Source organism: Peromyscus californicus, unplaced genomic scaffold, assembly GCF_007827085.1.
Source record: "Peromyscus californicus insignis strain IS unplaced genomic scaffold, ASM782708v3 Scaffold_7__1_contigs__length_154581171, whole genome shotgun sequence".
NCBI classification, from domain to species: domain Eukaryota; kingdom Metazoa; phylum Chordata; class Mammalia; order Rodentia; family Cricetidae; genus Peromyscus; species Peromyscus californicus.
In genome coordinates this window covers 9,579,124-9,602,620 of record NW_026294595.1, presented here as the reverse complement: position 1 = coordinate 9,602,620, position 23,497 = coordinate 9,579,124, and the positions used below count along the sequence as shown (strand labels likewise).

The following is a 23,497-nucleotide window of genomic DNA, read 5'->3' as shown; positions in this document are numbered from 1 at the left end:
AAAATTCATCTTGGAGTGATCCTTTTTCTTTGATTTCCCCACGAAACACAGTACACCCTACAGTTTGGTTTTGTTTTTGAGACAGAATCTTAAGTATGTAGCCCTGGCGGTGCTGGAATTGCCTATGTAGACCAGGCGCTGGCCTTGTCTGCCTGAGTGCTGGGATTAAAGGCGTGCTCCACCACGCCTGGCTTAAAAACAGATTTGTGACCAATGAAAGCTCAACAGTACGTGGCTCACAATCGTGTCATCGGACGCTGATGAATTTCTTCCTCTAAGTCGTCTTTCTTCAGGAAGTCGCTTCCTTCCAAACCCAGCTCTCTGGAAACTAAGTCTGCAAAAAAATTTAGGCAACCAGTTCCCCAGCCCACAGCGCCGCGACCGCGCCTTTGTCCAATAGCTGAGGAGCACCGGATCTCTAGGTACCGCCTCTTCCGCTTACGCTACCTGGCGGCGACCGGAAACAAGCGGGCGCCCCGGAAGTTGAAGGGCGTATCCTGCTAGCTCGGCTTCCTCAACATGGCGGCCCCCTTGTGTGTGGAGGTGGAGTTCGGGTGAGTGAGAACTGGGGCGCCGTGGGGATGGAGCGAAGCTATAGGGCCTGAATCTCGGACCTCCCTCGACCTGCCGAGGCTACTGACGCCCTCAGAGAGCCGGGCCACTCGCCTGGCCTCTGATAGGCGCGGTCTCCCTGGGCGACGAGGCCCTAAGTCGGAGACTAGAGGTGCGCTGACAGTCCCTCCTTGGTCTGTAACGTGCGGGACTCAGAGGCGTTGATAGTAAGCAGGTCATCTTCCAGCGTGTTTTACCAGTGTCATTCCGAGCCCGACCCACCTTGTCTGGCATTTGGGCTCCTAAGGGGAGCACCAGGTCTCCCTGTTGAGTAATCCTTCAGTTCTTGTTTTCGGGGGCAATTCCCGCCTAGTTTCTTCTTGGATGAAAGTGTGGCTAAGATCGCACTCCTTTCTTTCTCTTTCTCAAACCTAAGAGTTTTAATCAGACTCGAATCTCTTTCAAAGTAGTTTGATGAGTGCCTTCTGCATCTCTCGAGCCCAGATACCAACCACGGAGGGAGCGACCAACATTGACAGTATTGTGTGCACAAGATGAAAAGTTCCAGAATTGGGATACGTATCCATTACTTGAAGGAACACAGGGAAAATTGAAAATCTTCTCAAATCCCTACTTCGTTCTTCCAGCACACTGTCATGGCCTCAAAATCTGCAGAAGACAGACTTCGGAGCTGAGAACAGACAAAGAACTGAGGCCTCTAGAGATGTGTGGTTGTTTCTAGAATAGTGGAACAGCTAGTGTGTGTGTGTGTGTGTGTGTGTGTGTGTGTGTGTGTGTGTGTGTGTGTGTAGATGAACAAGCTAAGGTCGAAGTGAAGATAAACATTAGGGTAGAAATGTAAAATTATTTCCAAATGCCTATCTTTCCATTGGATGCCCCCCATTCCTTTTATGTTTTCCCTTCACTGGGTAGTTCATTCACCAGTCATTTATTGAGTGCCTACCATGTGCCAGGCAGTGAGCCAGACACCGAGGATACAAAGATAAATAGCACTCTGTCTATTCCCTACAGTGTTCAGCATTTCTGTCTCTTGGAAGGGGGTAGTCTCATGAATGTTAAGTGCAGTTTAATTGATGATATTGTCTGGCTGCTTGGATCCAACTAGAACTGTATTGGTCTGGCCTCCTGACTGTTTTGCCTCTCTGACCCTTAGCCCAGCTAACTCCCTACCTTCCCACCTCCCAGCCTGAGGATAAGAGAAAGCTCCCTGATGCCTTTACCAGCCTTAGCAGAACTGAAAAGGGAGAAGCTCCAGGCTCTCAGCACTAATGTTTATCCGTAGCTAACTTGCCTTTCATTCTCAGTGAGTCAGACGTGGTGTTTATTCATCAGAGATGTATTCTGTCTGCCAGACACTGTGCTGGCAACAGTGAGGAAGGCATAAAGTGAGTAAGACCCTTGCCCTCCAGAGTTGGCAGATCTACACAGTTGCTTTCTTTCTAGCTTCAGCTTTCCTCACCGCTAAGGGCAATATTGAACCCCAGCAAGACAGGACAACCTTCTTTACCCACCTGTCCGTCCCCTTCCATGCCTCCCCAAGTAAGTGACCTATCAGAACTGCAGCCTCACAGGGCTTTGTGGTTCATGCCTATCATCCCAACACTTGGAAGGCAGGTGCAGTTGGATCTCTAATTTTGAGGCCAGGCTGGACTGTACAGCAAGAGACCCTCCATAAAAATGTAAAAATAAAATAAATTAATAAATATGCTTGCCAAATCCAGAAGCCTTCCATCTATCCTCCCAATTTGGTTTTGTTTGGAGACAAGAGCTCATGATACAGCTCGGGTTGACCTCAGACTTTCTATGTACCTGAGGCTGGCTTTGATCATCCTGGTTCCTGAGTGCTGAGATTACAGGGATATGCCACCCTGCCTATCATATGTTTTTAACCTCTGACCTTTGATTAACTGTGTAACTTGACAGATATGCTCCACCTTTTATTATGAATCTGAGAAGAGTTTGAAAGGAGCCACAGTGCCTATTATTCTCTCCTCACTGGTCCTAGAAGTCTAGAAACTGTTACCTCTAAACCTTGAATAGATATGATCCTCTTGGTGCCACCAGCTCTCTTAGGTCCTTTAGAAGGCTTCCTATCTTTTTTGGGGGGTGAGTTGTTTTCAAGATGATTTTTTTCTGTGTAACAGCCCTGGCTGTCCTGGAACTCACTCTGTAGACCAGACTGCCCTTGAACTCACAGAGATCCACCTCCTGAATGCTGGGACTAAAGGTATACACCACCATACCCGGCTCACCTCTTTCTTGTTAGGACCAATTCTATCATCTTTTGGCATGCCTCCTGAACTGTTGTTAATAGAGGTGGGTTTTTTGTTTGTTTTGTTTTTTGAGATTTGGTATCCAAGATGGCCTGTATCTCAACTCAGTAGGTAGTGGAGGAAGTCCTAGAACTTCTGATCCTTCTGCCTCTGTCTTCCCAGTGCCGTGATTACAGGCATGTACCATCATGCTCAGTTTATGCAGTGCTGGAGATGGAATCCAAGGCTTCCTGCATGTAATGCAGGCACTCTACCAACTGAGCTACTTCCAGCTCTAGCAGAGCATTTCTTTAGGACACAGAATTGCACAATAGTGTAGGTGTGTTTGGGCAACTCCTTTCCAGGCTGTAATGACCTAGATTTGATTCCCTTTCCATGAGTTTGGGAAGGTGTTGGAAAAGCTGGATGTACTGTTGAGATCAGAGAAGTAGGAGAAGTAGTCATATTCATTAACATGGCAAATATTTTTTAAATTTCTGCTGTATGCCAGGCCTTATTTCATTTAGAACCTGTTCCTGTTCTATAAAGTAGACGGAGACTAGACATGAATGGGTAGGTTTTTTTTGTTGTTGTTGGTTGATTGGTCATTGAAGCAGTGTCTCATGTAAAACAGGCTGGCTTTAAACTTGATATGTAGCTGAAGATGACTTTGAATTCTTGTTTCTCCTGCTTCTACTCCCCAAGTGCTAGAATTACAGGCATGTGATACCATGCCTAGCTTTTAGATAGGTGTATTTTAAAGCAACTAGAAAAAAATGACTGAAATGTAGACCTGTCACTGATATTAGCAGACACATGTACTAGGAATTGGGTTATTGAGAGAAGATGGAGGTATCCTGGTTAAGATTGAATGGCAGGCAAATCCTATAAAACAGAAGAGGATCTGGCCTTAGGTCTGTGGGGCCCAAATGCCTCCCTAAATCAGTCCTGAGGTTAAATGTGCACCTTCTCTCACTCCAGACATGCTGACAGAAGTACTACTCTCCCTCCCCTGGGCCTAGCCAACCCAGCAGTGATGGGTCACTCAAAGCCTCATTGGTTCGCTCTTCATCTGTTTGTAAGAGGAAAAACAGGCTTGGCCTCGGAGCCTGGCACTACCAGTTTTGGCCACTCTTGATTATTTGCCTCCAGTTCCCACCCCACTTCTCTGACCCTCTAGTCCTGAACCCCCTGCCTATCACCCTCCCCCAGCCCAGCTGCTGCATGTGCCAACCCCTACCCAGCAGAAAATGAGGCTCTTGGAAGGGGATAAATGGAGGTTCTGTGTGGGCTTGCAGCTGAAATGGCCCTGTGCACAGCCACAGATGGGCCTTTGCTCCCCCTCCACATTTCTGCATCAACAAAGCGTGACCTTGTTTAGATGACAGTCTCCCATGTTTCCCCCATGACAATGTTTGCCTTGCCTTTGCCTCCTAGTGGGCTGCCTCAGGACATCTCTGTTCCCTGAGATTGGGAAAGGGTGGTGGGGTGGGAAACATCACATCCATCAAAAGTCTATTAGGCCTTCTCCGTTCAGATGCACGTGAAGTCTGAGATGGGAATTGGGAAACCAGAAGATGAAATAGTGTGGGGCACTTAAGGCCCTACTGCCCAAACCAGAAATCCTGGTGTCTGGACTTGGCTTTGAGCATCTCTGCTACCTTGACCATCCCTTGGCCAGGTGCTGGGACACAGAAACAGACTGAACTCTGCCTTTCTGACAGAGCTCTGGGGTTACTTAACTTGGGGCTACAGTCCACTAGGTCAGATGGAATTAACAACGTCTGCCTCCTCCCTCCTTTGCTGGGATGGCCAGGGTGATGAAATGGGATGAGGAACAGTCTATAAGTGACAAGGTGATGTGAACAGCTGTGCTTAGTCAGTGCTAAGCCCAGTGGGCTCTGTCTGCCTCCATTGCTGTGTTGTGTGCACAGTAGTGCATAGAAGTGAGCAGGAACAGGGTTATTTCTACCCTTACCTGGCCAGAAATGCACAGGGTCTCCGGGGCACTCAGAAGGGCAGCTCGACAACTTTGGAAATAAGATCAAGGCTTGAAAAGGTGTGTACATGGCCAAGGGCTGACTGGCGAGCAGAGGCAGAGCCTGATTTCCTTCTTGAGGCTGGCAGCTCTGAAGCCCGTGTTCTACTGCTGTGTACTGAACTACCTCTCAAGAAAGCAAAGGAGGCTGCAGGCTTGGGTCCTCCACTAATAGTGAAAATTGTTTCCATCCTCTTTTCCGAGGCAGAAAGTCAGTTTGAGAGGCAGTCACTAGTCACTGAACCCTGAACCCTGGTCTCTGTGTCTCGTCTCTCACCACCAGCCCTGTCCCCAGTAATCAGACTCGTCTCAGTCCTATTAGCAGTAACTTACTCAGCTGTCTCTCTCTGGCCTTCCTTTGCAGAGGTGGTGCAGAGCTCCTGTTTGATGGAGTAAAAAAACATCAAGTTACCTTGCCTGAGCAAGAGGGACCTTGTGAGTATTGGATTTCCTGGCTGCTCTTTGGGACCACTGGGCATGAATGGGTCTGTGGTTCAAGTAGAAACAGTTAGGATTGTCCTGGCCAGTAGCAAAGCAAGAAGAAGCTGCAAAGTATGTTTTCCTCTCCTTGCTGGGGTTGACCAGCTCTGCAAGAAGGAGTGAGAAATTGATCTTCACATGGGGAATGGCTGGATCAGTGGCTCATCTGTGAGGAGCACTGGATGCTCTTGCAGAGAGCCCAGCTTTAGTTCCCAGCACCCACATGTCTGTAACTCCAGTCTCAGGGGATTCAGGATCTTCTTGTGATCTCTGTGGGCACATATGCAGGCAAAGCACTCATACAAGCCAGATGTGGTAGTGTTCACCATAAATTCCAGAATTTGGGGAAGCAAAGGCAGGAAGGCCAGGTAGATCTCTGAGTTCGAGCCTAACCTGTTCCACATAGAGAGATCCAGGCTAGGCAGGGCTATACAATGAGGCATTATCCCTTTTTTTTTTTTTTTGCGGGGGTGGGGGGTGGGGTGGGGATGGGGTGGGGTGGGGGGGGTGGTAGGTCAGGGGTTTAAGACAATATTTCTTTGTATAGCTCTGGATGTCCTGGAATTCACTCTATAGACAATGCTGGCCTTGAACTCACAGGGATCCACCTGCCTCTGCCTTCCAAGTGCTGGAATTAAAGGTGAGCACCACCACTGCCCAGCTTGAGACCTTGTCTTTTTAAGACAGGGTTTCTCTGTGTAGCTTTGGAGCCTGTCCTGAAACTTGCTCTGTAGACCAGGCTGGCCTCTAACTCACTGAGATCTGTCTGGCTCTGCCTCTTGAGTGCTGGGATTAAAGGCATGTGCCACCACTGCCTGGCCATTATTTTTTATTTGTTTGTTTGTTTGTTTGTTTGTTTCAAGACAGGGTTTCTTCTCTGTGTTGTTTTGGTGCCTGTCCTGCATGCGGCACCATCACCCAGCTGAAACCTTGTCTTAAAAAACAGGCCGGGCAGTGGTGGCAGTGGCACACCCCTTTAATCCCAACACTCAGGAGGCAGAGCCAGATGGATCTCTGTGAGTTTGAAGCCAGCCTGGTCTACAGAGTGAGATCCAGGACAGGCACCAAAACTACACAGAAAAACCCTGTCTCGAAAAACCAAAAACAATGGGTTGGAGAGATGGGTGAGCAGTTAAGAACACTGACTACGAGGTTGGGGATTTAGCTCAGTGGTAGAGCGCTTGCCTAGCAAGTGCAAGGCCCTGGGTTCAGTCCTCAGCCCTGAAATTAAAAAAAAAAGAACACTGACTGCTCTTCCAGATGTCCTGAGTTCAATTCCCAGCAACCATCTATAATGAGATCTGATGCCTTCTGGTATGAAGGCATGCATGCAGACAGAACACTGTATACAAAATAAATAAATCTTAAAAAATAAAAAGTAGAACAAAAAAAAACCCAATTGTATGAATAAAATAAACAAATCTTTAAAAACATGCTGGGCATGGTGGCACACACCTTTTATCTCATCACTCAGTGGCAGAAGCAGGACGATCTCTGTGAATTTGAGGCCAACTTTGTTTACCCAGCAGGCTCTAGGACAGCACAAGAGAGACCTTGTCTCAAAAAAACAAACATAAAATTAAAAAGAGGGTTCAGCAAATAAAGATGCTTGCCACCAAGCCTTAGTTTGGTGATAGCTTAGTTCTGAGCTCCAGGACCCACGTGGTAGGAGAGAACTGACTTCCCTCAGGTTGTCCTCTGACCTCCACATGTATACAGTAGATACAGCAACAGAAAGGAGTTTATTAAAATACCAGTTTGGGCTGAAGATGGAGCTTAGCTGGCGATTTGCCTCGCATGCATAAAGTCCTTTGTTTCATCCCCAGCTCTGAATAAACCAGGACTAAAACTGGGTGACCCTGTCAGCACTCAGGAGTTAGAGGAGGATGACCAGAAGTTCAAAGTTAGAGAGTTTGAAGCTGGCCCTGGGATACATAAGAGACTGTGTGCAAACTCAGATACCACAAGTTATGCTTTATTTCCTCATACAGTTTGCTTGACACAAAACTACACACATTTTCACAATTCCATCCCAGTGTGACTCACTACATACTCAGCAAGTGTCTCTTAAGTAGTAATCATTTCTTCTTCTCGACCTTAGTAGTCTTCTTTGTTCTGGTTCCTGCCTGTGACTGACCCAAGAGGTAGCTGCCCGTTTCCACTGGTTGATTAGTGGCTTCATTCACTAATGGACGTAGGAGATCTTTTTGTGTAGCCCAGGCTGTCCCTGTTCCTCTGTTGCACCATCACAGGCATGCCCCGCTCCTGCTCAAGTCAAGTTAAAAGGTAGCTGGCAAGGGAGGGCAGGAGCTGAGCAGCAGTTCCTGGGCGCTTTAAACTGCTTAGCATGCATTTCACAGCCTCTCTGGGGCCAGCTGTTCCTTTCTCTGCTTTCCAGGCCTGTTTGCTGATCCCTTTCCTACCTCCCTCCTCTCCCCTCCCCTCCCAGTCCCTGTGCAAAATTGCTTTTGAAAAGATCCACTTTCTGCTTAATTAAACAATGAGGAGCGTCCCCTCACACATCTGTAAACCTCCTTCTGAGGCCAGTTTAGCCCACAAACTGCTCCATTCTTACCCCCATTCACTTGTAAATGGAGCCTCTGAGGTTCCCTCCACCCCTCTCCTCTTTCATTCCACCCAGGCCAGCTCTTTCTTCCCCCTTTAGCTCAGGCCTGGGGTGGGAATCCCAGAAGAGTCCTGCCTTGGAGCCCGAGCTGATAGACGTGGTAGGGAAGGGGTGGTTTAACGGATGGACTGATCTAGAGGCCCAGGTAGAGTGAGCAAACACGTGTGTTGGCATGGCCCCGTGTCCACAGCCCAGGGGACAGGAATAGCATAAGACACACTTCTCCATGGGAGAAAGCGCTTCAGATGGAGCAGCCCTTGTCTCCTGTGTGTTCACAGAGGCTGAATGAGGCCCTGCAGCAGCCAGGGCTATTTCTCTTCAGCTCTGAGGGGCAGTGGGTTCTCAACCTTCCTAATGCTTTGATCTTTTAGTACATTTCCTCATGTGGTGACCTCCGGCCATACGGTTACTTCGTTGCTACTTCATAACTGTAATTTTGCTACTGTTGTGTATTGTAATGTAAATATATGATAAGGAAGATATCTGATAAGCCATCCCCCTGAAGGGGTCACAACCCACAGGTTGAGAACAGCTGATCTAAGGAGCCCTGCCAGTGGGGGCTGTCAGTATCTCCTAAGCAAGGAAGGTCTACTGGGGCAAGGGATTCTGGGTGGAGGTTCCTTTTTCTTTCTTATTTTATCATATAAGGTTAGCCAAGACCATTTTCATGCCAAGTATATAATGTATTTTGAGTATATTCCTTCACTTTTGTGACCCCCCAGTAAGTCTTTTTTGAGATAGGTTCTCATGGAACCCAGGCTGGCCTATAAACTTGCTGGTTAGCCAGGGATGACCTGATCTTCCTACTTCAACCTCCCAAGTGCTGGGATTACTGGCTTTTACCACCAAGTCTAGCCTAATGAAAGGTTTCATACTTTTACTCTAAGATGAGCACACCATGGTTCCTATGGCGTGGCCACCTTTAGGTCAGTGCTCTGGCAGCCCAGAGGATGAGGAATCGAGACTTGAGTGCACCCATCTGCTGAGTATTCCCTGTGTGTTTGATGCTGATGTCCTGCTGCTAGCATTTCACCTTAATCCTCATAGCAACCCTTTGGAGTATTGGTTATTATCCACATTGTCAGCATAAATGATGCCAATACATCGAAGTGAAGTGACTTGCCCGAGGCTGTGTAGCCCTCAATGCAAGCCTCTCTATTTGACCTTTAACTGTCCACCACATCGCAGCAGCTCCTCTCCCCGCTGTCCTCTGATGGGCCAACCAGGTCCAAGGCCTCTTGCACTGGAAACCTTGCATTAGGGTACCCTCTTCCTTCCCAGCACTGAGTGTGTGGCTGCCTATGGCATGCACAGCCTTGGAGTGTGCATCTTCCCACGTAGCTTGCCCCAGGAGCTGGACCAACCACTAGCATCTTACAGATCTGACCACCTGAAATGGGGGGAAGATGGTGGGAGTGATGGTATGTGCCTGTAGCCCCAACCACATGGGGCTAAGACAGGAGTATTGTCTGAGGCAGGATCTCAGACCAGCCTGGGCAACCTGGGAAGGAAGACCAATGTGTGGGCACCACCCTTTCTTATTTCTTTTTTTGTTTTCTTTCTCTTTTTTCTTCCTTGCTTGCTTGCTTGCTTGTTTTCTTGCTTTCTTTTTTGGTTTGGTTTTGTTTTGTTTTGTTTTGTTTTTTGAGACAGGGTTTCTCTACATAGCTCTAACTGTCCTGGAACTGACTCTGTAGACCAAGCTGACCTCGAACTAACTCACAGAGATCTGCCTGCCTCTACCTCCCGAGTGCTGGGACTAAAAGTGTGCACCACCGCCTCCCAGCTCTACCCTCTCTTGTTTCTGTTGCTCCCATCTGGCTTCCAGTGAGCACATAGCATATCCCACAGAAGGCCCCAGCACCACCTGATTTGTGGTACACCTCTCTCTAAGGCTAGGATTCTGGGGGGTGGGCAGAGCATGTGGAAAGCCAACATTCTGGAGAGTCCAGAGGAGACAGTTCCTTTCCCTGGATTCGGGAATAATTGATAGTCTAGGCACAACTCCAAGATTGTCTTAGTTGATCCTTATATCAACGCATTCTTTTTTCAAAAAAGTTTATCCTATTTTATGCGTATGAGTGTTTCACCTACATATAAAACTGTGCACCATGTGCATGCTTGGTACCCATGGAGATCAGAACAGGGCATCAGATCCCCAAGGACTGGAGTTGTAGATGATTTTGAAATGCCATATGGGTGATGAGAATCAGACCCGGATGGATCCTCTGCAAGAGCAGCTAGTGCTTTTAACCATTTAACCATCTCTCCAGATCTGCATTGTTTGTGCAAAATTTTTAAAATTGTGTGTGTGTGTGTGTGTGTGTGTACCTGCCAGAGGAGACTAGAAGTGGGTATCAAATCCCTGGAGATGAATTGAAAGTGGTGCTGGGAACCTAAGTCTAGTCCTCTGGGAGAGTAGCAAGCACTCTTGACTGCTGAGCCCTCTCTCCAGCCCAGTAACAATGCAGTCTTACCTCATTTTTCTTTTTTCAAGAGAGCTGAGGCTCTGAGAATTCCCTTCCTGGGTCATTTAACTGAGAATGAATGGAGTCCAACTCAAAACTAAAGTGGCAGGCATGGTGATGTGCACCTGCAGTCCCAGGACTGGGGAGATGGCAGCCCTGGGATTGGGATTTCTCAGCTACTCAGCAAGTTTAAGACCAGCCTGGCTCCATGAGACTCTTGTCTCAGGTGAGTTATGACTGTCACCTCCTCCCTTCCCACTGGCATCTTGGAGTAGAGTTGTGAGAACAACATCCCTGAGCGTCAGATTCCCCTCTGGGAATAGCAGTGGGAGTGCCATGTTGTGTTGCAGGACAGAGAAGCTTGGAGACAGGGACCAGGAGACACACACCTCATCAGAACCACTAGGGTTTAGGAGGAGGGAGCAACCTCACTTGGAGCAGGCCTTCCCTGAGGCTCTGATGCTGATCTTCCTGCCTTCTCCATTCTGTCTTGAACCTGCCAATTGCATGGCGCTTCAGCTCTTCCCATATGTGCTTCCTTCTGTCCAGAACGCTTCCCCCACCCAAGCCCATTCATCCTTCAGGCCTAAAGCTTCAGTGTTAACACTCTTGGAAAGGCTTTTCCTGGTCCCAAAGGAGTTAGCACGCACCACAGCTAATTAAGTAATGTCTGCCGCCTCTGCTGCCCTCTCACAAGGAAGGCTCTGTGTCCATCTTGCTGGCCACCATCACCCTAGTGCCTGGCACAGGATAGTTGCTCAATAAATGTTTGTCTTGTGAATGGTGGCTGCAGGAGGGAAATGGTTCCCAGGAGGAGTGGAAAGAAGGAAGATAGTGAGAAGGTGAAAGTAAGGTTCTCTACCCCCATCTACCCCAGAGCCACCCCAAGCCACCAGTCCCTGACTCTGCTTAACCCTTCCTCCTCCCCTGGGCGCCTTTGGAAGCCGACCATCTGGCTTGGAGCCTATTTGCATATTGTCTGGGCCTCAGCAAGCCAAGCAAGATGTCCCCGGGGGTGCGTTTCAGGCCAGGCTGAGTGGCCCTTGCAGCCTGAGAAGGGAGCCATGAGTTCCACCTCTCCCCACCCCCAAATCCAGGCACAGGGACAATACAGGCTGCTGTGATGCAGCAGCCTCACCATGGTAACAAGCTATCAAAAATGTAGGCGGGCCTGGAGTGGGGGGCAGACAGAAGAGGGAGGGAGTGACCTCAGCGAATAGGAGCATCATGATAAATGAGCCAGCACTGGGCAGCAGACTCATCTCCCAGCCACCCCTCTGGGAGTCCACGGCAGTGTCATCACGTGGATGACCCCAACATGACCACTATCCCTCCTCTATTCCCAAGCTATCTAGAGTGGAGCAGAAGCACCCAGGGCTGCTTCCCAGGAGAATCCTGATTCTATACCAGCAAGCCAGGACTGTAGCCTGTGGTCACTGACTGGGCCAACCTCTTTCCAGTCCTTCCATGTCTAGACACACAAGCACGGCCCTGGCTGCTGAGGCTGCCTGATGCCTAGCTGATGGATGTGTCAGACTCCAGTAGTTCTATTGAACAGCCACGAGATATATGGGCTGGCGGCCTACCAGACAGTGCCAAAATGGAGGCCAATGGGATTCAGGACCAAGGGGAAGCCTCTGCAACCTGGGCCTTGGGGAAGAGTCCACCAAGAGCCCAAGTACAGCTTGAGGGAGGCAGTACCCTTCCTCCTTGCCTTGGGGCCTTAAAAAGGAATTTTAGCCAGGCTGTGGTGGGGCCTTTAATCTCAGCACTCAGGAGGCAGAGGCAGGCAGATTTCTGTGAGTTCAAGGCCAGCCTGGTCTACAGAGTAGGTTTCAGGACAGTCAGGGCTACACAGAGAAACCCTGTCTTGGAGGGGGAAAAAAAAGGAATTTTTAATTGGGAGATAGCAGTTTTAGTCCATGCACACTACTTGTTGTCCTGTGGGTGTTTGTGTCCAGCAAATAGGGACTGGTTTATTCACACTACACCTTCCCACCCCTGGCCCTCCCCAGGCTGGATTGCACGTGCATTGCAATAGGAAGCTGACACTGGGGGCGGGGTGAAACTCGCTGTGTCCTCGCAGTCCTTTATTCTAGGACTTCGGGATAATCTAGGCAAGATAGCTCAGGCCACGCTCTCACCTTGCTTCAGCTTCACCTCAGAACTCTGTCTCAGGTGCCTGAAAGGCAGCAGGCCCTCTAAGACACTGAATCAGGACACGCCCCTATGGCTTCCTGAATGCTAGTTGTTTCTCTAGGACCTTTGTTCTCAAGTCACCTGTGAGAGCAGGACCTCCAGGAGCCTCAGAAACAATCCAAGTGAAGAGTGGTGGAGGTCCCGGGCCCCACGGCCCTTAGAGATGCAGACCAATCCAGTTTGCTATGGGCTGGTCCCCTGCTCCTAGGAAAGGCTGGGAACCCTGGAGATCACTGCCTCCACATGCTGTACAAAGAGACTGGTGGCCATCCTAGGAGAGAGCTCTGGGTGTTCAGCAGAGCAGGAGAGGTCCTTGCAGCCCAGAACCTTGGCAAGGTGGCCACCCCCCGGGGGCTGCAAAAGTGGGGGTAGTGAGCAGTGATTTGTCAGTGTCTGCCTGGTGAGGAGCCTTCTCCCCCTCTGCTAGAGGAAATTAACTGATGTTATCGGCTCAGTGATTGTTTTTCTCCCTTCACAAAGGGAAATATATGCAGACCCTGCCTGTGAGCAAAGCGGAGGCCTCCCTGGCTGGACTGGCAAGACAGATAAAGGTGGTAGTGGTTCTTTGATGCTCTCTAAGCAGCCTTGTTGAGGGAGCATCAGCCTAGCGCTCTCTCTCTCTCTCTCTCTCTCTCTCTCTCTCTCTCTCTCTCTCTCTCTCTCGCTCTCAGAGAGACTCTCAGTTCTTTTTTTAATCCTTTTAAATTCTGTGTACATATGTGTAAGCATATCCATGTACATGTAGGTGCATGCAGAGTGTAGAAGAGGGTATTGTATCACTGGGAACTGGAGGCGTAGGTGGCCATGAGCCACCCAGTGTGAGTGCCAGGGAACTGAACGTGGGTCCGGTCTCTCCAGTAAGCCATCCCTCCGGCCCCTGTCCCCGCGTTCTGTAGTTCCTCCCCCATGCCTTCGCCTGTGCCATGGCTCCTTCTCTGAAGACTCGTCTAACAGTCACCGGGCTCTCCTAACCAGGTTCCTGGGCCCTGTGAGCCCCATGTTGACTTTCTGCTGTGCCAGGCAAAGCTTTGGGGCCTGGGGATGAGTCGGGTTTGACCTTGGTTTGTTCTGTGCCTCCCTCTCTAGGGGACATCCGGAACCTCCTTGTCTGGATCAAGAAGAACTTGCTAAAAGAGCGGCCAGAGCTGTTCATCCAGGGAGAGAGTGTGTGAGTTCCCTCCCCCACCCCTGAGCACGGCAGAGAGGGAGGTTGTCTAGGCTGTGTCCTGGGGCTCTGACTATCTGGTTCTCCAGTCCTCGGACCTGTTTTCTCAAACTCCTCTGAGGAAAGAGCTGTTTCTAGTTTGCTTGTCTACACTAGGGTGTTTGAGGTTCTTAAAAACCCGTATGAAAGGGGCCTGGTCATGCATCTGGTTACCACCTGGTTACTTTGCTTCTCCTGACCTCAGTTATCCTCCGTACAGAAAATATCAAGAAAGCCACACTGCTCGAGGTCTCCCTCATCCTGATTGACCTAGGACAGTTGTCCCGTAGGCCTTTCCTCAGTGACAGAAGCATTCTTTATCAGTGCTGCCTGGTGGTAGCTGCTGCCACCTGTGGCTGGGTGAACCCTCAAAGTTGGCCAGTGTGATTGAGAAACTCAGTATTCCATTTTAGCTGGGTGTGGTGGCGCATACCTTTAGCCCCAGCTCTTGGTAGTCAGAGGCAGGTGGATCTCTGTAAGTTTTAGGCCAATCTGGTCTACTTAGAGGGTTCTAGAACAGCCAGGGCTACACAGTAAGACCCTGTCTCAAAACCAAACCAAAACAAAAGGCTAAGGTGGGAGAATTGCCACACGTTTGAGGACAGCCTAAGCAACATAGCAAGAATCTGTCTTCCAAATCAAACACAGGCTGGAGAGGTGGGTCAGAGGTTGAGAGCAAGGACTAGTCTTCCAGAGGACTGAGTTTGATTCCCAGCACCCACACCAGGTAGCTCACAACCACCTGTCACTGTACCTCCAGCTCTGACTTGTTCAGCCTCTGCTGTACCTGCACTCACCCATACACATATACACAGAATTAAAAATTAAATAAATAACATTCAAAATATTCCATTTTCTTTGTTTGTCCTGGAAGTGGCTATGTGTAGTCAGTAGGTATCACAGTGTGAGCTATCACAGAGACGAGGTTCCAGGTTACTGCATGCACGTACCCTCTCAGACACACATAGCTCCCCACCTGTTCCAACCTACTAGCAAAAACCCAGGTTCCTCCTGCCAAGTCATTCCGATTCTAAACGAAGATGGTCTCCTGTGTAAAGGAGGTAGGCCATGAAATTGGGAGACTCTTGCATCTGCCTCCAAGAATGGGTCACCCTGTGGGCTAGGACTGCTCTCCACTCTCCAGTTTCTGGCACAGCAGTCCTGGAAGCCACCTGCAAGGACATCAGTGCTCCCTGTACCATTGCCAGTAGGAATCAGGACTGGTTCTCAAACATTTAGGTTCCTGGTGCCAGTGGCAGCCTTCTTTGTCCCAGAAGAACTGAGCTTGCCTTCTCCAGAATAGGCATCTTGGAGGCCTAGAAGCCAAAGCCCTTCCTTTCCAGAGCCCAGGAGAGTAAGATTAGACACTGGGAAAAGTAGGTTCCTCCTGCTGGTTACTGAGACTTAGTGGCAAGCAAGCCCTGCACACCATTTTGTTATATCCCTCAATAGTGCTTGTGAGGCAGACCTTATAATTGGCTCTGTTTTCACATAAAGAAAGCTGATGCCCAGAAAAGTAAAATGCCTTGCCTGAAGTTTGGGTGGTCGGTGACGCTGACCGTTTTCTTTGAGATGCCCTCAAGACCTTGACGGTCTGACCTGGTTTCCTGACCATGCAGACTGTGGCCTCTGCTTGTTGGGAAGTTGGGAGGAAAGGTGTCCCCCCGCCACTCCTGTAGCCCACAGGCTCTGAACCTCCTGCCTTCCACTTCCTGCCCCTCACTACCCTCTTTCCCACAGGCGGCCAGGAATTCTGGTGCTGATTAATGATGCCGACTGGGAACTGCTGGTCAGTACCTCCAGTGACACTCTTCCCCAGCCCCTGCCTTCAGTGGGAAATGCTGTTTCAGTGGGAAAACCCTGGGCCTCTATCAGTCCAGGTCGGGGCTGGGAAATCTGTCTCATTCACCACCACCACCACCACCACCCCCGTGGGGCTCTTCCTGTCTTCCATCTCATAAAAGGAGGGATTGGATGGCTGCTGGGGAGGGGAGGCAGGGAGCTCACCCATCCTGGAGATTTGAAAGTTGGATGTGTAGGAGCTCCATTTTTCTGGTGAGGTTTTTCATTCATTCCCAGAACAGCCACCTTTACCTTTTTCTCTTCCCTGTCCCAACATCTGACAATGACCTAGACCATGTTCTGATGGTCCCTGTCCCTCTTTCCTGCCCCAGGGGGAGCTGGACTACCAGCTGCAAGACCAGGACAGCATCCTCTTCATCTCCACACTGCACGGCGGCTGAGGGCTCCTCTGTGAGTCCGAGCACCTTTGCAAGGGGAGCACAGGACAGCCACACCTCTCCTTGGGCCCTGCTTCCAGGCCTCAGTTCCCCTTGGCTGCCTCCTTCTCTGCTCTACCCCTGAGCTCCCTCTAGGCAGGGAAAAGAGGCCAGGTGCTAAAAATGAGCCTTTTTGGGCAAGGCACGTGAGCAGGGAGGGAGAGCAGACGCCTGAGCCCAGCACTCCTTCCAGCAGCTGAGGTGGGGGAGGGCACTCCTGTGACATGTCAGGAGTGGAGGGGGCTCTATGCCCAGGTGACCAGCTGCTTGCCACTCCTTCTGTCTCGATATATGTAAGCACTGAGTGACTGCCTAGAAGGCACTCCAGTTCCTGAGACATCTTCGTGGGGAAGATGGATAAACTTGAGTAACTGATGAGAAGCCCCTCTCTTGCCAAAGATTAGAGGGGCCTCCGCCTCAGTTTCCCCATCTGGACACTGAGGACTCTGCTTGTCCCCCACTGATGTCATTATGGAACCCCAGCTGGGGTCCCCTATTCAGTGCTCACCTCCCTCCCCTCCACCCAGCAGCTGCTCTCCTAGCCACACCCCTCCTCCTGTTTCCCCCCATCCCCAGCCCTTGACCCTGGCTGGCCTCCCCCACTACATAGGCCACCAGATGGGCTCCTGAGACACTCTCCAGGCTGCCTACAACTCCTTCTGCTGAGGGGAGAGAATGGGAGGAAGTAGCCTAACCTTAGACAGAGGGGGTGGGGCCTCAGTGTGTAACTCCCAGCTTCCTGAAACCAGCAGGGTTTGGGTGTACAGCACCTGGTAGACAGAGGGTTGTGCCCCCCTTTCCTTCATCCCTTCTGGAAATCTGGGGACCTTGTGCCTGCAGCTGGCCTTGGGCAAATAAAAAGACTAGGTTGTTTACTAGCCTTGCTTGAAGCTTCGTCCTTAGAAACTGGTGGTACCCTGTATCCCTCAAATCTATGGGCTCTGTTCTGAACCAAGGGCTCAGATGGCCTTCACCTGAAAGGCTAACACATGATCTGTTCCAAAGAGAGGATGGTGCCGGGGGGCCGTCTGGAGAAGGGAGTGTAGACCCATAATGATCAGTCCTGATCCTAAGTCATTCTCGCCGGTCTATCTAGGCTTTGTTCTACCAGCTGCAGTCGCAGTCCCAGAACCCACGAGAGGGGTGGCCTAAGTAAGACTGCTGAGCCCCATGACTTCCATGACCTGCAGAAAAAAGCTTCATCGACCCAAAGTGTTGCTTTTCATTAAATGTCAGTAAGGCAGAATTCCTTACCCTACATAGATGAGAGCGCCTAATGTGGGCCAATTGGGAGTGGAGAACACACAGCCCTGGTTGGAAAGCTGTTCCCAGGCACTGCCACAGAGCAGACCTCTGGGCTTGTGTGGGTGGGGGAACTATGTTGGGATTACTGGTAAGGACTGGCTGGGTGCAGATTAAGGCCAGTGTTGGGGCCAAGCACTGTTGAGACTGTGCTGATGTCAGGCCGTGTCATTGCTCTCACATCTTGTCATTTTTAGAAGGCCAGCTTGTCCTGGTTTCTGTAACACTCCCTCCCTGCAGTAGTACCTCCTGAGCTTCAGCTACTGGGGATAAGTTGGAGGATGCCTTCTGCAGCTGATGTGGCTAGGGGATTTCCCTGCTGCTGTGGCACCCCAGTTAATGTTGAGCATTCAGGAGGATGGGCTGAGGAAACTAGCTTTCCCCATCCGGGGTGCCAGTGCCATCGCGCAAATTGGCCGGAGCCCATTCATCCTAGTCCACTCGGGTCATTTTCGTTTCTGGCAGAAAGGGGTCAGAGACAGGTGACTCAGCCCATCAGCGCCGACAGCCCCCTCCCGTGCAACTCATGGCCCTTGCTTTTGAGGAAAGAAACAAGTCCCACTACCTCTGAAGATTTTTCTTTAATGAGGACTCGTTTGTCCAAGTTCTTATTTCCAAAACCGAGGCGGTTGCCCGGCTAGAGCGCATCATTCCCCAGCTTCTCGGTTTCTGGCAGCGGTGGGAGGCTCAGCCCATCAGTCGGTCCAGAGGAGCTTGTGGGAGGGGTTGGTTGGCTGATTTGGGATATACGGGTTGATTTCGGATTTTTTTTGTTGCTGTTGTTTGGGAGTACTGGTTAGGGGACAGGTTAGAACAAATTCAAAACGAGTTAGCGAACGAATTCTGCTGGCGTCTGCCTTCACCCCGACTAACTGCGGCTCTGGCCAAGGACCGGCTGCACGAACCACATTCGGGTCCCGCCGCTGTGTGCCAGATTCGTTACGGCTGAAATTTGAAAACGGGAAAACCAGTGCGATCAACTGGAGGACCCTGCCAGCGGACACAGATCACCCGCAGAGGAGGAGACGAAGGAAGGAGGTGAGGATGAGGATGGCGGCGCTGGTCGCAAGGACTAGTGTCCCTTCTTTGAGCGCCAGACTGGGGCCACTATGCTTTTGCTGGGACCTGCCAGCCGCCGCCCCGGGGTCTCCCAGCGTGGACCTCCTCTCTGCGGACCCCGTTTCTGTTGAGCCCGGAGCTCAACCACAGATGTCCAGCCACAATTCTCGGTTGGCCGCAGACTCGTACAAGAATTGCGTTTGGACAATCAGTGGCGAAGCCCCTGAGTTCAGGGCCCCGGTCTCCCGCGGGGTTCTGCCTGGCTTCTTAAAAGCGCACACCAGATCTCGGGAGCTGCGCGTCGGAATACCTCGCAGAAGCTCATCAATCGCAGCCCATCCCGCGGTAAGGTGGACGAGCGGGCATGCAGATCTCGGCCCTGCACGGGCATCCCCATCGCCCCCAGCGTGTTTCCTTCCATCGTGGCCAAGGGTCCCTAGAGTAACCCGCGTTGTGTCTCTGGGCCACCCCAGCTTGGAGGAATATCCTGTCAGGCCCAGGGGAACCCTGGCTCCTCTCTCCCCGCCCCCAGACTGGGCTCTCCGGGAATCCAGAAAACTGGGGCCCGAGGCCGGTGGCGTCTCTGAGCCCGGGGTCTAGGGTGCTGGACTCACGGGGCCCCCTCCCCCGCCCGGCCCCGCGCACGCACCGGCTCGGGCGCTCTCTGCTTCCTTGTGGCTGAGTCGCGGGTGGCGGTAGCCCGGGCGGCGGGGAGCACCGGAATGCGCCGCCGGGTCACCTGCAGCTCCCAGGGAGCCTGACCGGGAGCCGGCGTGCTGGCGAGGCGCAGGGCTGAACCCGAGCGGGCGCCTCTGGCGGCTCGGGGCCGGGGCGGGCTTTTAGTGGGCCGCTCCAACAATACGGGCCTGGCGCGGAGAAAGGGGCTCGGCTGCAATTGGTACTGGATTTGAATAACGCCACGGGGCCATCAATGGTCATTGTGTCGACGGGTAATGAATCTCCGCTGTCTTTCGGTCTGGCCAGGCAGCTGCAACCTGCGCTCAGGCAGCTCTTAAAGACATAGCATGCCCCTCCCTGGGGGCCGCCCCCCCTGCACCGGCCGGACCCTGCGCCCTCCCACCCCCACTCAGCACCCTCCACTCCCGATGCCCCGCCTGCTCTCTCAGCCTGACCCTTTTGCCGGTGGCCCCCTCCCTCCAGGGCCAGGCACCCACATCTCGGTCCTAGACTCAGGACATGAATCGGGCCTCTCTGAGCTTGGCTGAACTCCCCCCGAGAGTGCCCAGAGGACCCCAGAATCTTTTAAGGCCCAAGCTGCCTCCCAGCTACATCTTTATCTGTGGTTTCTGGAGTCCTCGCTCCTTAAAGCTCCTTCCCAGGGGTTTCTCTGGAATGTGAAGGGGTAACAGCCTGGAGGTCAGAGGGTCACCATCCCCCTTCCCCTTAGAACGCTCATCTGAAAAATAAGGGGGGAGCCTGTAGTCCCAACCAACAGACTGAGGATGCAGTCTCCAGAGACCACACCCCCAAGAGGGATCTGGAGGCTGCCCCTTCCCCTCCCCAAGGACAAGTGCTTGATTCCCAGGCTCCTGGACACCTAGCGTGGTGAGGGAGGCAGGTGGGTGTGAAAGGGCGGGCAATCTGCTAATACCTGTCTTCTGTGTCTTCCTTCGGATGGCCAACCCATCCAGAGGTACAGGAGCTCTATGGAAGGTCTAATGTGTACCCTGTGCAGATCTGATTCAGGAAAGGTCCAATCTGCTGGCTACATACCACACCGATTCTCATTCCCAGAGCTCAGCCTCACCGGCTTCCCCAGTGAGTGTCACACCTCAGAAGGGAGTGAATGGCTGGCATCTTCATGCAACCTGCCTTCTGTCCTCCCCAGGGTTCTTCCAGCACCCTACCTCCTCTATGGCACACTGCACTTTTACCCTGAAATGTTCTCTTGTCCTCACCCTCTGGGCAGCCCTGCCATGTGCCCAGCTGCACTGTGATTGTAGATTTGCCTGATTCTCCTCACTAGCCCAGGAAGTGGGTCCGGTGGTTCTTTGTGGCTCTGGAACCTGTCTCCTACTGTACCTTCCCTCAACCACACATTAAATGTGTGTAGATGTTTGCATGTCCTGCGACTAAAAACCAACTACACAGGCTTTCGAAGTTTCCTTAACAAAAGTTAACAAACTATGGCTTCTGGCTTTATAAGAGATGGAGCCCTGTTAGCTAAATCTCAACTCTGGGAATGTTCCCCTTGGTCCTGACAGTAAGTGTACCATGTGCCAGGCACTAAGTGCCTGTAGTCTTGGCTACTCAGGGCAACTGAGGCAGGAGGATCACTTGAATCCTGGAGTTCCAGACCAACCTGAGTAATATAGCAAAACTCCACCTCAGATAATGAGTGAGTGATTAAGAAAGGCAGCATCTTGCTGTATTCTGGCAACAACCTGGGAAATAGATATATATCAGTAGATATATAAATATATATCAAGTAAATATATATTTCTTTACTGATAAAGAAACAGACCTGTGACTAGGAGCCAGCTGGGAGGTGATAGAAGCAGGGTTGGAACCTAAGATTGTCCAACCTATTGCAAACTATTTCCTAGTCTTTCCTTACTTAGCAGATGCAGAGGAAGCAGCATAAGTGTGCTCAAAGCAGTGGCTTCCAGGAGACACTGCTTAAATGATAATCCACTGCGGTCTGGTGTGAACACAGCCTGGCTGGCTTGGGCGTGAAACTGCAGGAGTGGAGAGCAGAAAAGGGCTTTTTCCTCCTGCCACCTTCTCGCCACATCAGCACTCCTGGTTTGGTTCGTTTGTAGTACTAGGGGTCTAACCAAGAGCCTCGAGCGAGTGCTCATGCACAGCCCTGAGGCTGGCTCCCTTACCATTACCCTCAGGGAATGAGGAGCCAGAGCAAATCCTGCCTTTGGCCATTGCACATTATGGAATGCCTACCCTGTGGTAGTCAGGACAGCAAAGGACAGACATTCCCAAAGGAGGTAACCCAGTGTACAGCTGAGGCAGATCAGAGAGAATGAAGTCCAGAGAAAGTAAGTTGAGGGTGGGGTGGGTAAAGAGGGACACTTCGGGGGGCAGAAGTTCCATCAGCTTCAAAGCCATTGAGCAGGAAAGATCATGACAACTTCTGAGTAGGGTCAGGATTCCCAGTGTCTGGAGCTCAGAGAGTTTCAGATGAATCGGAAGCCCACCCTGCTAAGCCTGGTAGAACACTGGGAGGATCTGTGATTTTTACCCTAAACACCACAGGGATCCTGAAAGGCCTCAACAGACAAGTGCACTTTTACATGTTTAGATTTGCTGAGGATGAAGTGGGAGGAAGAAGCAGAAGTTGAATGATCTGATCCAGACGAGTTAAGCTATTGCTGATTTGCTGGTGAAAGCTGGCAGTAGCAGAGCAGGGTCCACCTAAATTGACACCATTAGTGAGCACCTAGTGTGTTCATTGTCAGCTAAGGGAGGGGAAAGATGACAGAGTGTTGCTATCTAACCCACCCAGAGAAAGGAGAAGAGCCAGGTGGACACACTCTCTAATTGAAGTTTTGGCAGATTGCTCTGGGGTTATAGAAGGCAGGGATTCATTCCAACAGGAAGATATGAGAAAACTTCTGGAAGCAGCAGCATTACCATGGCTTCTAGGGCAGGTGAACTCTTAGGAGTTGAACTGTGGTTATGACCTGTGTAAAGTGGGCTCCTTATAGCTGCCCTCTGTGGTATTGGGAAAATCTAAACATTGGCCCCTGCTTCCAACAAGAAAGGCTTTATCACACCTCCAGCACATGTGTGCATGCAACTACACACAGGTTTGGGCATCTGTGTACATACAACTCATCTAGCCTTTATGAAAACCAGTTCTCTATTCCCCTTGTGAAGAGCTGAGCATTGTGGCAGACTCCTTTACTCCTAGCACTTGGGAGGCAGAGGTAGGCAGATCTCTGTGAGTTCCAGGCCAGCCTGTTGGGTAAAGTGAGTTCCAAGACAGCTAGGGCTGTTACACAGAAAAACCCTGTCTTGAAAAACAAACAGACAAACAAACATACACACCAAAGAAAGAAAGAAAGAAAACAGCAGAGACATCCACACCCAGTGTGTGCACTTCCTGCCAGAACTGGCATTTTACCAAGGATTTGACCAAACACTGCCCAGCACAAAGGCTGCTCAGGAAACATCTGTTGAATGAATGACAGATAAGTGCATGAATGAATGCTTTATTAATACAATAATTAAATGAATGGGTAGATGGATGAAAAAGAAAATGACTTAAAGACAAATGGGTAAAAGATCAATAAAGAATGGACAAAACGTTAGGTGTGGTGGCATATGCCTGTAATACTAGCACTTGGGAAGCTGAGGCAGGAGGATTAATAATTCAAAACCAAGATGGGCGTGGTAGTGTATTCCTTTAGTCCCATCAGAGGCAGGTGGATCTCTTGTGAGTTCAAGGCCAGCCCAGCCTGGTATACAAAGTGAGTTCCAGGACAGCCAGGGCTATTACACAGAGAAATTCTGTTTCCAAAAACAAAAAACAAAACAAACAAGCAAACAAAAAACCAAAGCCAAGCCCAGCAGTGCACGTCTTTAGTCCCAGCAGGTGGATCTCTGAGGCCAGGCTGGTCTACAGTGAGTTCCAGGACAGCCAGGGCTACACAGATAAAACCCACAAAAACAGAGCACATGTTGCTCTTTCAGAGGACCTAAGTTTGATTCCCAGCACCCATTTCAGGTGGGCCACAACTGCCTGTAACTTCAGCTCCAGGAGGATCTGATACCTCAGGTACATGTACTCACATGCAAACACACACAATTAAAAGTAATAAAGATAAACCTTCACAAAAGGAGGGGCACTGGAGAGCTCACTCAGTGGTTAAGAGTACTTTCTGCTCTTGCAGAGGACTAGAGTTCGGTTCTCAGCACCCATGTTGGGCAGCTCATTGCCATTGGTAATTTCAGCTCCAGGGAATCCTGCTCCCTCTTCTGACCTGCTCAGGCACACATTCGAGCACACACACACAAATGAGCCAGGTGGTGGTGGCAC

At 50.8% G+C, this 23,497-nt stretch overlaps 2 protein-coding genes and 1 long non-coding RNA gene across 4 annotated transcripts in view; 2 read left to right on the top strand and 1 right to left on the bottom strand.

The window, feature by feature from the left end:
- Positions 1–469: 469 nt before the first annotated feature.
- Urm1 (ubiquitin related modifier 1) lies at positions 470–16,997 on the top strand. Of its 2 annotated transcripts, XM_052726247.1 has the most exons (6): positions 513–554; positions 5,228–5,298; positions 10,467–10,663; positions 13,723–13,804; positions 15,581–15,629; positions 16,015–16,997. In XM_052726247.1, the coding sequence occupies exons 3-6, from the start codon at positions 10,513–10,515 to the stop codon at positions 16,081–16,083; spliced, it is 351 nt and encodes a 116-aa protein (XP_052582207.1). In that variant the 5' UTR covers positions 513–554; positions 5,228–5,298; positions 10,467–10,512; the 3' UTR covers positions 16,084–16,997. The 2 variants fall into 2 exon arrangements, with proteins under 2 accessions (XP_052582208.1, XP_052582207.1); XM_052726248.1 differs by lacking the exon at positions 10,467–10,663 and having other exon boundaries at positions 470–554.
- A 986-nt stretch (positions 16,998–17,983) lies between these two features.
- Positions 17,984–20,259, bottom strand: LOC128102470 (uncharacterized). Its single transcript, XR_008215421.1, has 2 exons — positions 19,130–20,259; positions 17,984–18,366 (listed from the first exon to the last, which is right to left on the bottom strand). It is a non-coding gene; the product is annotated as an uncharacterized LOC128102470 (long non-coding RNA).
- Positions 18,360–23,497, top strand: part of Cercam (cerebral endothelial cell adhesion molecule) — a 32,811-nt gene continuing 27,673 nt past the window's right edge. Inside the window, exon 1 of the mRNA XM_052726245.1 lies at positions 18,360–18,825. The gene's annotated coding sequence lies outside the window, so the exon portion shown is untranslated. The remainder of the gene's footprint in view (positions 18,826–23,497) is intronic.